The sequence below is a fragment of the Gadus chalcogrammus genome, chromosome 11 (assembly GCF_026213295.1).
Source record: "Gadus chalcogrammus isolate NIFS_2021 chromosome 11, NIFS_Gcha_1.0, whole genome shotgun sequence".
In the NCBI taxonomy this organism is placed as follows: Eukaryota; Metazoa; Chordata; class Actinopteri; order Gadiformes; family Gadidae; genus Gadus; species Gadus chalcogrammus.
The window spans coordinates 17,429,706-17,444,170 of record NC_079422.1 but is presented as its reverse complement, the minus strand read 5'-3'; the positions used below and the strand labels follow the sequence as shown (position 1 = coordinate 17,444,170).

The window sequence follows — 14,465 nt, the reverse complement described above, 5'->3', positions numbered from 1 at the left end:
TTCAAAGGGAGATTGACACCGGTGATGAGCAAGTTTGAAACATCCAGGTGTGATGGAGGCAGCACACCTGTTGCACCAACATCTGCCAACACAACACCTGTACAGATGTGTCACCATGGTGATTGGGAGGGTGTGGCTTGTTTGGCTTGAGAATGGGGAGGAGTGATGTGCTAAGGATCAAGGGGAACTGAAAGAAAATAAGGGAATGAGGAGGCATCAGTTGGATGTCTTTAATGTAAGATATTGATAGTCTTGTAGCAAAGAGCTCAAGGCAGCAGGATCACATGAGAGCTTACACACTGGTCAACCAGCGAACCCAGGCTTTGAGCTGGCATCATATTTTTTAGTCTTGTTTCTGTCTGCACATACAGTAGAGATCTGATTGAACAAAGTGTAAACATTTTTTTTATCACAATTAAGCAAGTACAATTAAGTATTACATTATAAGTCATTCAGAACATATTAAGGTCTATGGGAATAATTCATCATACATATATGGTTCATATTAAGATAATTACTTTAAATTATTTTTTATTACTTGGAAGCATACGTTTAAGTCTAAATTAATCATCATTATAAGATATATCCTGCAATGTACCTTTGAAAAGCTTTGCTCTATGGTGTCCCTATTATAATTAATGGATCATTTACCACAGGATTTTTTATAAATTAATGGCATACATAATAATACTTACGATTCGACTACGACTAAAATATTAACACATTTAGCTGATACGAGGGGATTTACAATAGAGGTGAAGAAGAATAAATTATAACATTTCTAAAAACATCTGGGTAAATACAGATTAGCTATGGAAATCTATTCAACAGATTAAGATGCGATTCCTAGATAATTCACATAGATTATATGTACTTTATAACATCATTATTACTACAGTACTGATAAGATGTCTGTTGCTTTTAATGATAAAAAGGTATCAGCCTCTCCAGTGGCTTTCCAGAGGATCAGACTATGACCTCATTAGGGGGTGTGTCCCCAGCCAATGCTGCAAGCGCATTGGCCACCATTTGCTTAATCATGAGACAGGTCGTCTCCAATGTGTGAGTCCCCATGTGGGGTAGCACAATGACATTAGGAAGAGATAACAGGGGATGGCCTCTGAAATGTCACACACACACACACACACACACACACACACACACACACACACACACACACACACACACACACACACACACACACACACACACACACACACACACACACACACACACACACACGTTAAGTTGCTATTACAATAGTGTATAGGAATGATCTCTTCTTTTTGCTTTTAATAAATAAGTACTTAAACAAAAACTGCATGGAAAGAATCCAACAACCAAATAGCATCAAACATCAGACTCCAAAAAGTTTGACCTTAATGTTTGACCTCTGTTACTGTACTGCGCGGTTATTAAGCCGATGTCTAAATAATATATAATTGCAAGGCAATACTGCAGTTACAAATGCAAGTGATAGTGAAGTCTTTTGGGAGTTTTGTTTGATTCATTTTTTATCAATTATTATAGATTTTTGTTCATGTATTCTTTATTGATGCCTTTAATTGGCCGTATTCATCTAACCTACATATTATATAACATTAACATAGGGGTTAATGTAAATTCAATTGCACTGCAGAATAGGTCCCACACTATGATCATTCTCTAGGTGAAACAATGGCCGTTTCATCACGGTGTTTGTGCGTGCGTTTACCTGGGCAGCGGTTCAGGGTAGGTCACATCTAGCGCTGCAGCCTGGATTACTTTGTTCTGAAGAGCTTCAACAAGGGCCTCCTGATCCACCACTTTCCCTACAAACAAACACGGGAATATTGGGATGCAGTGGAGCATGATCGAATGGCGTGATTCTATCCACTGGAGCAATTTATTGCTTTGTTGTATGCTTTGTATTCTACATTCAAACACATTTGTTGCAGGGGTTACTGACTGGGAAACCCTGAGAGAATAAGGGAACACGAAATGAGGGAGTGGCACAGGAAATGCATAGTTTTACTTATACGTCTCACTGTACATGTGGCCCAGTGGGTGACAACGCAAAGCAAGCAATTCTTACAGAAATACGGTGAGCAAAGTATGTGTCTGTGATAGCCTGATATTCTCACATGTGCCCACAGACTTTTGTTTGATCAGTGTAACCTGTGCCGCAAATAATTTGACTTATTAAAAGCACTGTATGCTTTTTGCTCCACTTCCATCCACCGACAGAATAAATTGGGTTAGGGTAAGCAATTTAAAAAAATCACACCGACGCCAACATCCCTCTCCAGAAGAAGATGAAGTCGTAGAGGGGACTCCACAAGAGCGCTTCATTCTTTCTTTGCGCTGAGGCTTTTTCTCACACTACCTATATCCAACCTCGAGGGAGAGGACATTTTAACAACTGAACGATGTCCACGAATAAAAACCTTTGAAAAGGCTTTCAGCGCTCACCTTTTTGGCCTTGATCACAGCGAAGATAAAAGAGTCAAGAATGACGGTAAGAACCATTACATTTGTTTGTCCATTAAGCATTATTGTGATCGTCTATTTTGTGGAGTTTATTTAATATGATGTTTACATAACATGTGTATTGCATCACTGTTGTGTGATGTTATTGGTCAATAATAATACGTTATAGTGTGGACACCAACCTCGGCTGATGTTGATCAGGGTGGCGCTGGATTTCATAGCTGAGAGCTGCTCTCTTCCAATCAAATGTGTGGACGCTGCGGTTAGATTAACCAACACCACAACGTAATCAGACATAGCTAATAGATCATTGAGTACAGGGCAGTACTCTGCCCCCACCGTCTGCTCCTCCTCCACTGGCCTGTGGGAGTCAATATTTGCAGTCAGATACATAATCCACTTTAATAAGTCGCCCGTCAAACTTAGTAAAATGTTAGCAACGTAACTCAGCCGCAGCTAGGCTCATTCCTTTCAGCAGAGGCATCGAAGAATGAGCCAATAAGTACCACTTTAACTTGAATCACTAATGAGGGAGTCTGCTGGTTGGAGCTCATTTAAAAGGTTAAAGCAACAATACCTTGAAAGGAAAATGAGAATTCCTAGCGGTGCAAAAATGCTGCAAATGTTAGATTATTTCTAGTACAGCATTCACTCATTCTGTCAATTGTTATGTTCTACTCTTTAGAACATTAACATATGTAAGGAGAAGGTCCTTTGACTTGAGATTGGACCTAATACCTGCGTGTCCGGTTGTGGTAGTATATCTTCATGTCGAAGCCTTGTGCTCTTTTGGCCACCATCTTTCCGATGTTACCCATTCCAACAATTCCTAGTGTTTTGTTGCTGATGTCTTTTCCAAGGTGAATCTCACCGATATCCTCCCCTTCCTCGTGATCCCGAGAAAAGGAATCCCCTAATTGAGAAGTGTTTTAAAAACAGAAAGCAATTGCTGTCAGTTCATTATTACTGTAATACATTACTGGGCTGATTGAGCTTATGCGTCAAAAACCCAGGGTTACTTTTGAGTCCAAGTTAAAAACAACCACCAGTTTCCTTAAATCACTGATATATCTAACTAAACCTGGTTTCCACAACAGAAAGCCAAAATAGTTTCTTTGCAAATTGATGCAATGGAATGAACTGAAAATCGTTGGCCAATTTATATTAAAAAGAATGGCTTCCATTCCAACCAGCGTACAATATAAAAGGTTGTACACAAAGATGGTTGGAAAGCCAAAATAGCTACGCAGCAATCACTAGAAGCACAGATTCATACATTTTAAAGTCTCTTAACCTGGAATTACACGAACTATTTTTGATTCCATCTGCCAAGTGTCAAATAATTCAATGCACTGTATTCGTGCTGCGCAATTAATCATATTTCGATCGTGATTTCTATTTTTTTTATCAGCTGGATCTAGCTAGATACATATATGTATATTATTTTCTATTTGAACATTTTTAATGGGACATTTCTCAGAAGTTCTCAGTTACAAAGTCTTTTTTTAGAGATAAATGCTGAATAATGCATCATGTTTTCAAACTCAAAAATATTTGTTTGAGTGATCCTGATTTCAATATTGACCAAAATAATCGTGATTATGATTTTTTCCATAATCAAGCAGCCCTACCCTGTATGATGTTCCTGGCAGATGCCAACATTAGCCCCATGGCTAGGTCGGCTGTAGGTTTGCACACAACATCAGGAGTGTTTGTCACTTTAACCCCAAAACTGTTAATTAGGGGGATGTCCAAATGATCCACTCCCACACCTCCATTCACTACAACCTGGAGACAAAGGGAGAACCAAATTAAACAAAAATGTTTAAATCAAAATAAATAAATAATAATGAATAATAATAAAGAGATTCTGATTCTGATCTCAAGGATCATAGTTTGGGTTTAGTAATGTTGATTGTAAAGATGCAGGAACGACTAAGAAAAACAAACCGCCCATAAACACCCTTCTCCCCAATGGCATAAAAGCTAAGTCATATATCAGTCAATAAGGCGTTACTTGAAAAAATACAGGGTATTTTGCTTGTTTCATATGTAATTTAAGGGATTGACATAAATATGAGCGTAAACATGCCTTTGTAAATCATTTCAACAAACAATGACAAAAATATGTGTACAGTGTGTTAGCCAATAATCCATGTGGCCAGTCCGATACCTTCAAATTAGGAAGTCCTTGTAGGAATGAACTGTTGATGTAGGTAGAACCGCCCCACACCAGAATTGCCTGGATCTTTTGCTTGACCTCTGGTTGGCTTGCCATCTTCTCGAAATCGATCACAGTAAAATGATCCTCTACCAAAGATGAGAGTGAACTGTAGATGGCTTCTGGTCTGCCAAACTTTCTCGTTAGGACATAGGGTTTCTCCATCTAGAATATATTTGCATTATCAATTATATCATTATTGATTGTATATTATTTATGTAGTCAATTTCTCAATTCCTGTGAGATTAGCTACTATATGGCAAAAGATATACACTTTTATAAAAATAGTTTAGAGGCAATTGAATGCCTAAACTTAATGCCAAACATGAAGACCACACTTTGATACTATGGATCATGCATGATGAATAGTTTGACACAATTACTGGTTCTTTATTATTGTTTTGCCTTCATTTATGTAAAAGAGGTACACGGTCCATTTCACAATTAAAAAGCCCCCCGTCGTCAACCAGTTTCAAGTATGACATCCAAACATTTTTGGTATCTTAATAGCCGTTGTGGTTTCTAACTTATCTCCTCTTCTATCATTTATGACATTTGAAATATTTTACTTAAACTATTTGAGCTATCGCAGTTCAAATTAAACTCCAAAAACAAAATAAAACTAACTATCTTACGTTTATCATGTTGCCAGTAATTGGACACATAGGCCTATTTGTTTGATTAAATGATTTGATAGAGGGGAGAACACTTAAACTCAACGCTTTACAACCAATGTATGTCCGTCCGTCCCCCCGATCATAAACAAACTTAAAGCCCTTGATTGTGGGCTAACAAGACAATCCAATTGTTTTGGCAGTTGAGTGTTGCCTCATTCATGTACTCTGAGTTTCGAGGTGCCCCTGAGCAAGAAACCTCACCCTACCTGTTCCCGACGGGCTAGCTGTCGCCTGCATGGATGACACCGCCGACGGTGTGTGAAAGTGTTCATGAATGGGTGCATGAATGAGTGAGTGTAATCTAAACATTTGACAGGATTGCATACGGATTTTAATACATATTGTCAGCTCTATCATAAGAATTAGTGCATGTCTTGCACATCAAATATCCCCTATCTTGAAGTCCCCCTAACTTCAAATCTCCTGAATGGCAACGAGCAGACTGGGTTTTGGTTCCTCAGATTCGCTAAAGGGACCTAAACATGACCCCACCGTCTCGCCATCCGCTACACTTCATACTAAACTCGACTGCATACGTTCAACTATTAAAGTAGGGTTTCAATTACTTTACCGTGGTGGAATACAAACGCGTCGCTATGTGCCCGGGATTCTTCAATCTTTGAATCAGCCTTATGCAAGTAATGCCTGAGACGACGACTATGCCCTGCATGGTTTGAAGACGTGAGCCAGCGAGCACAGTGCGTCTCCCTGCTTTGGTTAATCAAACACAGAATCATCGATCAAAGGTCCAAAAAAATGCATAAGCCATTATTTGGGTATGGGCGTACCCAAATACGCATACTTTTTTTTTTACTTGTAGTACGTAGTCGTACTGCAGCTAACCTTACAAAGTAAGTACTGTTGCACACAGTATGGATACAATTGGGAAATTACAGGTGGTTTAATTTAACTGATTAGCATACCTGTAACAAGAGAGGGGGGCTGGGCAGTCGTTATTTAAATCACCGTTGCGTTGCGCTGCTTTTTGACTTGGCTCATACATCTCGCTAGAAGAAACGCTATTTGAAAGTGTTTGACAACATAGTACTAGGTTGTTTTAATTGAAAACGAGAAAAATCGCTCATCCTTGTATAGAATGAAGTGGTGCTTTACAAAATTATCATAATAATTTGGGTCGCACATAAATTGACAGGGTCGGTCGGAAACCGGAACCGAACTTTTTTTTTTTTTAGGCCTAGTAACCCACCACAAACTGTTCACAAGAAATCACAAATATATAGTACTTAACTTTGCCATTATCAGATAAAGATTATTGGTGGCCAAGTGCCTCACTTTAGCGTCCTTCACCCATCCAGCCACAGCATATTGGTAGCAATGGTAGGCCTCAGTGCTCTTGAACGCATTCAAGATATCTCCACTGTTTGGGGAGGGGTTGTGGACTAAATAAATATATATGTCATGAAGATTGATTTGAGGCAAGCGTGAGGCCGATGCTATTGGACAAAAAAAAACTTGGGGTAACAAGGATCGGAGCCTAAAATCTTTTTTTTTTTTTTTGCGAGATCGGTCGTGGAAATGGCAGCGTTCCAGAAAACGTGACGTAGATGAACGTAACTCTCTCCCACTCCCCGCACGTGAACCCAAACACCACACCTCACACCACCTGACTATCTCCCATCATACCCTACTGATGAAAAACTATTTTAGATACTTTGTGGTATGGTCGTCTCGGGCTAGGTATGACTCGGGAGAGTGATAAATGTTGAATGCGTGGTTTATTCTAGCAGAGACACAAGGTAAACGAGCTTGCGTTCTGGAGCTGGTTCATGAAGCATCTCTCGAACACAGGTAAACAAACCGTTTATATCGGGAGTGGGCGGAATGGTAAAGAAGACACGCCTACATGTTCTAATTTACACAGTTAAACCTTGGTCTGTCTTGGCTTTAGCGGAAATGGCAAAGTGGCCATGTTTGTAGTCTTTAACTTATCTACAAATCATAAAACCTTATATGGTGTTGTCCATTATGTGAAAGAAGACCCCTAACCCCTAACCCCAACCCTTAACCCCTCCTCCCCAATACGCCATCCCGGATCCTAACCCTACTACACCTCCTCCCCCCTCCTCCCGAAACGGTCGTCCTTCGCTTCGCCCTGCCCTCCCAGATCCGACCAATCACCATCCTCCCAGTCGTCACCACCTTCTCCCAACAGGACACGCGCTATACACTGGGGCATAACACAACACTTCACCCCCACACAAGGGCTGTTTCCCAAAGTGAAGGCTGCAGCCTTGCTAGGACGCGTCCTTGCTAGTCGCGTCCTATGGAGATGAGACTAGAGTGCTAGCTCGAGTGCTTCCTAGCGTTTGTAACGTCGGACTTTGGGAACGACTTGGTAGTGTGGAAGCGCTTCCGCTTCCGCTTTTTAATACTGCGTGTCCGCTTGTAAACACATGTGCGCTTATGAATAAAACATGGCAGCAATCAAGCTGATCGATATTTATTTGACCACAACGCATTAGAATACAAACAGTTTAGAAATAAGCTGAAATCTACCAGTTCAATAGCTTTGTGCAATACCTGTTGGATAAAGAATGTAACTAATATAAATAAAGTTTTCACGTTATAAATTCTAATCGGAATTGATTGAAAATTAATACATTATTTTATTCTTTATCTTTGCATACCGGTATTTGTTTATGTCCATTTTATATATGTGCGGATGGAAGCATATTCAATGTGTTTCAGTGTGGAAATAATATGTTAAATATGCAAATAATGTTTTAGATCTGCTGTGATGGGCTTGTGTCACACTTCCACATTGTGCTTTGAACTCAGTAGTCGATTATATTTTGACTTGCAGAATGCAAATTAGACCACAGACACCTAGTTCGCAGAGTTAGGTAGCCCCCCCCCCCCCCCCCTCCCCCCCAGACCCCTCTATACCACTGTGGTTCACACTGCATGAGTTGCATCCTGTATTTACCACCTCCTTATAGAAGATGCATATTATATTATGTATTCATTCTTTTTTCAAACAAAAGTGAATGTTTCTTTTGTTTTTGTTATTGTTCATCTGATTATTTTATGCACTCTGTTCAGAGAGCAGAAACATTTTCAGGAAGAGAAATTGTTAAATAAAATAGGTATACAAAACATACATAAATACCTATTTATGTAAACATAAATAGGTATACATAAATAATGTAATCTTGTGAGCGAGTAAATTGACATTGGTGACAGTGGTGTTTAACACCAGCTACGTCCATGCAAAATATAGCAACGTATCATTAAGTTGCAAAAACGTTTGAAAAGTGACGCGGGTCTTTAGGCTTGATTATTTGCATTAACATGATGAATCTATAAAAAGCAATACGGCACAAAATATTTCTGAAAACTAATACAACTTCACTTCATTCGAACGTGTACTGCTCTGCCATTTTCAAGAACCCGCCCAGTGAACGCAGAGGATTGTGGGTAGTTTTGGCTCATCTAGGATGCAGCGATGCATCCTTGAAAAATCTCGGAATTCTCCAAAACAAAGGACGCAAAAATGGCGCGGCTTTCTAGTGTCCTCAACATTGGAACAGTGCTTGTCGGCGTTCTATGACGTAGCGTCCTTAAAAGGGCGGCCGTTGAGCATGCTTCCTTGACATTGGGAAACAGCCAAGAACTCCCTACACCACTCCATTAAAACTCATATCTGCCTACAAGAAAAACTAAAATGATAAGAACCCCTGGTCATCTCAGACCTTCACCTATCACCTATCACTATAATCCCCACAATCCATCACCATACCAGACCCTCTCTCCTTCCCTCCAAGCATCGATTGCACCAATATTGTATACATCATATCATAGTCACCTGCACCTGCATAATCACCTGCACCTGCACCAACTATTTGTTTCCTTTGCTGACGGGGACCTTGAAGCTATACAGGTGAAAGCAAGAAGAGACGTGTGGCCATCATAATACTAAATTAGTTAGAAGGATTTGTTTGATTTAAGAACATCAGTTTATTTTCTGTCAATAACCTAAAATATCACAATTGGCATATTCCATTGAATAGGATATAACCGAACAGAGCACAATCCATGATGAACCAATAGCGTCCTGTCATGTGAAAAACCAAGCAGAAATAAAATACCGAAATACGAAACGTAGTGTTTTGGCATACTTTCATATGCATATAGTCATTAAATAATTCATTAATATTCAAGTGTATTTATTTGTCTTATTATCTGTGCAATTGTTTTTTATGGGATATGTCATCTTTGGTCTTTACATGCTGTTGCTATGGATATCAAGTAATACGTTACACCTTGTGGCCACCAGAGGGCTCACGTGCTCCATCTTTCTTTATGTAAACTACAACCTAAAATCAACGACAGTAGTTAATTTAGTTTTGGGACCAATTATCATAACCTGCTGTTGTCCGGTTCCGTATGGATAGGCTTCTGGGTCCTGGCCCGGACCGCGGGCCGCCTGTTAGTGATTTACCCAATCTATCTTTTTTGGTGATTACCTTAGTGATTCTATATATAACTAAGTAAGTTCCCCCAAATTTTTTGGGGAAATTGGATGACATCTACTGCAACATGGGTCTTATCCACAGATAGAACAAGGCGAAAGTTCCCAGTCTGAACTCTGAAAACTAGAGACTGGTGCGAGTGCAAGGTGCATGTGGCCTCGGGACGACACGCAAAACACAGAAACCGTAAAAGAATGGACCGCATGCCACAAGTTAATTCTAGACTCAGGGTGTGTATGCCTACCCTCCGGCTAGTCAGTGGTTCCAGTCATGCAGAGAGACCCAAAGACAGGTTGTAAGGAAAAATGGGAAGATTACGAAAAAAAGGAAGGACAAGAATATCAACAGACAAAGGGTGTGTGTGTGTGTGTGTGTGTGTGTGGGTGTGTGTGTGTGTGTGTGTGTGTGTGTGTGTGTGTGTGTGTGTGTGTGTGTGTGTGTGTGTGTGTGTGTGTGTGTGTGTGTGTGTGTGTGTGTGTGTGTAAAGCCCAGTCCTGTCATTACATTTCCTTGGTACAAACTCTGGTCTACGCTGGAATGTCTACACCACATGGAAACACACACACACACACACACACACACACACACACACACACACACACACACACACACACACACACACACACACACACACACACACACACACACACACACAATAAACCTTTTCATGCTACACAACACATTGTAACTAGTACTCTTTTGTTGAATGGTTATGGAGTCATGTCAACACCATCAGGCCTGCAGAAAAGTAGATGTTATGACCCAGCCGTTAGGTCTGCTCTATTTATATACAGTATTTTGTCCCATTTGTTATAGATTCCACCCGTTAAAGTAGGCCTTCCTCATTGCTCAGAATCAGTTGGACATTCCCTGGCGAATAGGATCAAACACATTCCACTATTGTATGCCGTTTGGACTGATAACAATGGTATGTTTATTTAACCCATCTGGATCCTCATAGAGTTGACACTTTTTTTGTCAACATTATATTCATTATTATCAGAAACCTCCATGATTTTATTACATTGTTTATAGCGTTCCTTCCCTTGAAAACAGTTAAAGATGAGTCAATGTTGATTGTTGAAATCGCTAGTTAAACATTTAGAATTTTTCCGTCTTATCTGTCTGTAACCACGATTCACAGTTGTAGTTTGTCCTTCAGTGAGGCTTTTTCCTTGTATTGTTACAAGAGTTAAACAAGGAGGGAAACGAAGGAAGCAGGACCAGAGAGGAGCGAGAAGAGAGGCGGTTGTTTGAGGAGTCAAGTGAGAGAGAGGCCCATCTGGGGGCCAATAGAAGACTAAGGGCCCTTTGAGAGTCTGAGGCATGTGAGTTTATAAAACACTTGGGACTTTAAAACCACTTGGTCCAGATTAACTATACTCATAATGCAACAGTCAGACATGAACTTCAAAACTTGCTCTGCACACGAGTTAGAGGACAATCGACAGCGGAGCATCAAGTTTGGATTGCCTGATAGCAGTGGACTGTGTCAACACAGTTTCAGATATAGCATTGAATGTCGATTGTCACATAATTGATTGTCACTGAGGCTTACAACCTGAATTAATCACTGGAAGGGTTGACAAATTTGTTAGAATCAAATGGATAGATCCTAAACACAGATTAGACATATGTAGAATGCTGTACAGATTAGAGGATACAATGGGTAAAACCAGGTTAAAAGTGTTGACCCAACCCCCAAATAAACACATTTCTTCACGTGTGACAATATATATATTCCCTTGATATCGTCAACAAAATATGTTTCCATCACCTTCTCTTATCATGGTCCACAAGAACTCTGTAAAACCCCGTAAATGTTGAAGCCTGTCCTTGCAAAGCACTTCCCTCCGGTGCTGCCCCGAGGCAGCAAGTTTTTGCAAGCCTATTTCTGCAGCTATGGCTGGAAGTCCCTGACTTTGTATTTCAGTTCATCATCATTCATATCCACCAGTCAAAGTGGATGATTACACACCCGGTAATACCTAATTATAAAATCATTTGAACATGTAAACATTTTATAGGATTATTTTACTTGATACTCTGTTAGTTTCCCGAAAAACACGATGGACGAGGCGTTGGCTGACAAAGACGCCCAGCCGTCGCGTTTGTTGAGAATACTGGCTTTAGCACTCTGGTGAAATTAGCTGACCCGAGCTACATCATTCCTGGGAGGAGGGCCATCCGAGGTTTCTCAATTGTTTACGCAATAAAATTGGAACTGTGTCAACGATGGTACAAATTTGAAGCTGTATCCAACACAGAATACTTCTACAAACCCTTAAGCACAATTCTTTCGCATGAAACAAATAGCAATTCTAAATCACATTTATACACCACTTTTAAAAGTCGTATGATTTAGCTCCGTTTTACTTATCAAGCCTTGTTGGTTAAAACGATTACGTTGAGTAAGACAGGCCACACCCTCATCCGGGAGAGGAATAATTCCGACCTGGGTAAAATAAACTGATGATGATGACATAGAAAAAAATTTGTGGTCACAAAAATATTACAAATTTGACCTGGTCGTGCCACACCCTCCTGAATTCAATTTCCGAACCGACCACCGTTGAGCATGAACAGATAAGACTTGAGCGTATTGTCATTATCATCGTGTACAGCAGGAGCTGTGGCTGGGCAGAGAGTTGCCGGAGCACAGATCATTCACTGAGCAGTGAGATGCAAACGCATGATCCAACCAAGTACTGACGTTTTGTCCCTCCCAGAGGATCGTATGTTTCAGCGGTAGCGTTTTTCCTCCACGTCCATTACTTACATCTACAATCTGCTTAAACCACACGTTACACAGTATCATGGTTCTACACAGACATCACGGGTGATTGTATTGATTGCTGCATAAAATACTGTCCTGGTGCTTAGCCTATTGACCCAAACACAGTTTCTTTGCCATTATCAGTTTTTATACAATGCTGACCTGGTATCCCCCCAAAACAAGTACATTTTCATTAGTAGGGAGAATAAATTGATTCCCTTGAAAGGTCAACAAAATGTATTTCCAGGCCTTGATGGGGCCTCAATAACTCTTAATAGTGCCTCATAAATGCGGAGGCTTCGCTGTGCAAAGAACAAACCTCCGGCGATGGCCTGAGGCAAGCCAATTTTTGGGGAGGCGGATCATACTAGTAAGGCCACAGCCTGCAGTGCCAACAGGAAAGTGTCTCTGGCACCTTAACGGTTGCTTTACATTTTTATTTAGCAGACGCTTTTATCCAAAAAGACTCACAACGGTCTGTACACTCCGACGGCAGAGTCAACCATGCAAGAAGGCAGCCGGCTCATCCCAAGCAGCTAGGGTGAGGTGCTCTTGCTCAGGGACACCTTGAACTGGCAATCGAACTAGCAACCTCCCGGTTAAAAATCAACCTGTTCTACCTCTTGAGTTAAAACGGCCCCTGCCGCTGATGGACTTTGTCGTTTTTCCTGGACACAAGCCTGCAGGCCAAATGAAATGGACCTCTACAGACCAACGCAGCATACCAACGTTGGTGCGACCGACTGACCCACAGTTGGGCCTCACGGCTAGTCCAACTGTTCTCCGCAGCGGCAAACATATCGCCACTGTCAAATTGGCAGCAGGGCGGGAGGCCAGCCTAATGCGGGACACATTAGCGCCAGACATCTTGGTTGTTAATGAGAATTCCTCAGCGGTCGCTCCCACATGTCGCTCCTTCATCGTATTAAACCGGCCCCATATTAGATAATCTGTTGTGATTAGCCCGACCCAGGCCAGGTCTGCTGGCAATCTGTCTGAACGGGGAAGGGGGTGCAGAAGCATATGCCAAGAGCAAATAAAACACAAGCTTGCACGGTCGGGCTCCCAAGTGAAATCGTACAACTTTGAACAAAACAAAGGCTTCCAACACCCTCGTTTAACTCACTTGAAACGTGTGTGGAGGATGGGTGCTTTAAGCAGCCTCGCCTGTCCTGAGTCTGACTGATTGGAGTCTAGGGCTTGAGGCTGAGGCTGCACACCTGCTGTACATTAAGCAATCCCACACACACACACACGCAGCATGACGCAAACGCACACACACTGGAACCTTGAGAACATTTCCTATTATGTTCTGCATAAATGGCAATAAAAAGTATCCATTTCCTTATCCTTATCACTCACTCACTCACTCACTTACTCACACACACACACACACACACACACACACACACACACACACACACACACACACACACACACACACACACACACACACACACACACACACACACACACACACACACACACAAAGAGCTCCTTCATGGCAGCATCGATCCCCTTCTCATGCATCAGTTGTCTTTCAAACACTTCAATAAACATCGCCCCCCTGTGTCCCTGTTCTGGAGGAGCCCAGTAAAAGCTGGGTGGTGTGTAGCCATCTGTCTTGCTAGAATGGTACTAGCTGCCGGGCGTGCGGGTTCTTACACCCCCATTGGGCAAACCTTTTCACTCCCCTCCATGGGGGGAGTGACCGTAACATGAAGCTACAACAGTAAAGGTTTAAAATCTACAAAATGATTGGGAATGAATGGAAAGGTTGAAAAGCTCTGTTTGATGAAATAAAACATCTAGATTTCTTTTTTTCATAA

General features: G+C 41.2%; 1 protein-coding gene across 1 annotated transcript; it reads right to left on the bottom strand.

Annotated features, from left to right (window-relative positions):
• Positions 1–247: 247 nt before the first annotated feature.
• zgc:136493 (uncharacterized protein LOC692276 homolog) lies at positions 248–6,212 on the bottom strand. The gene is made up of 7 exons (XM_056602942.1): positions 5,939–6,212; positions 4,643–4,855; positions 4,101–4,257; positions 3,208–3,382; positions 2,652–2,830; positions 1,715–1,811; positions 248–1,120 (listed from the first exon to the last, which is right to left on the bottom strand). The coding sequence occupies exons 1-7, from the start codon at positions 6,035–6,037 to the stop codon at positions 967–969; spliced, it is 1,074 nt and encodes a 357-aa protein (XP_056458917.1). The 5' UTR covers positions 6,038–6,212; the 3' UTR covers positions 248–966.
• Between the last annotated feature and the right edge of the window lie 8,253 nt (positions 6,213–14,465).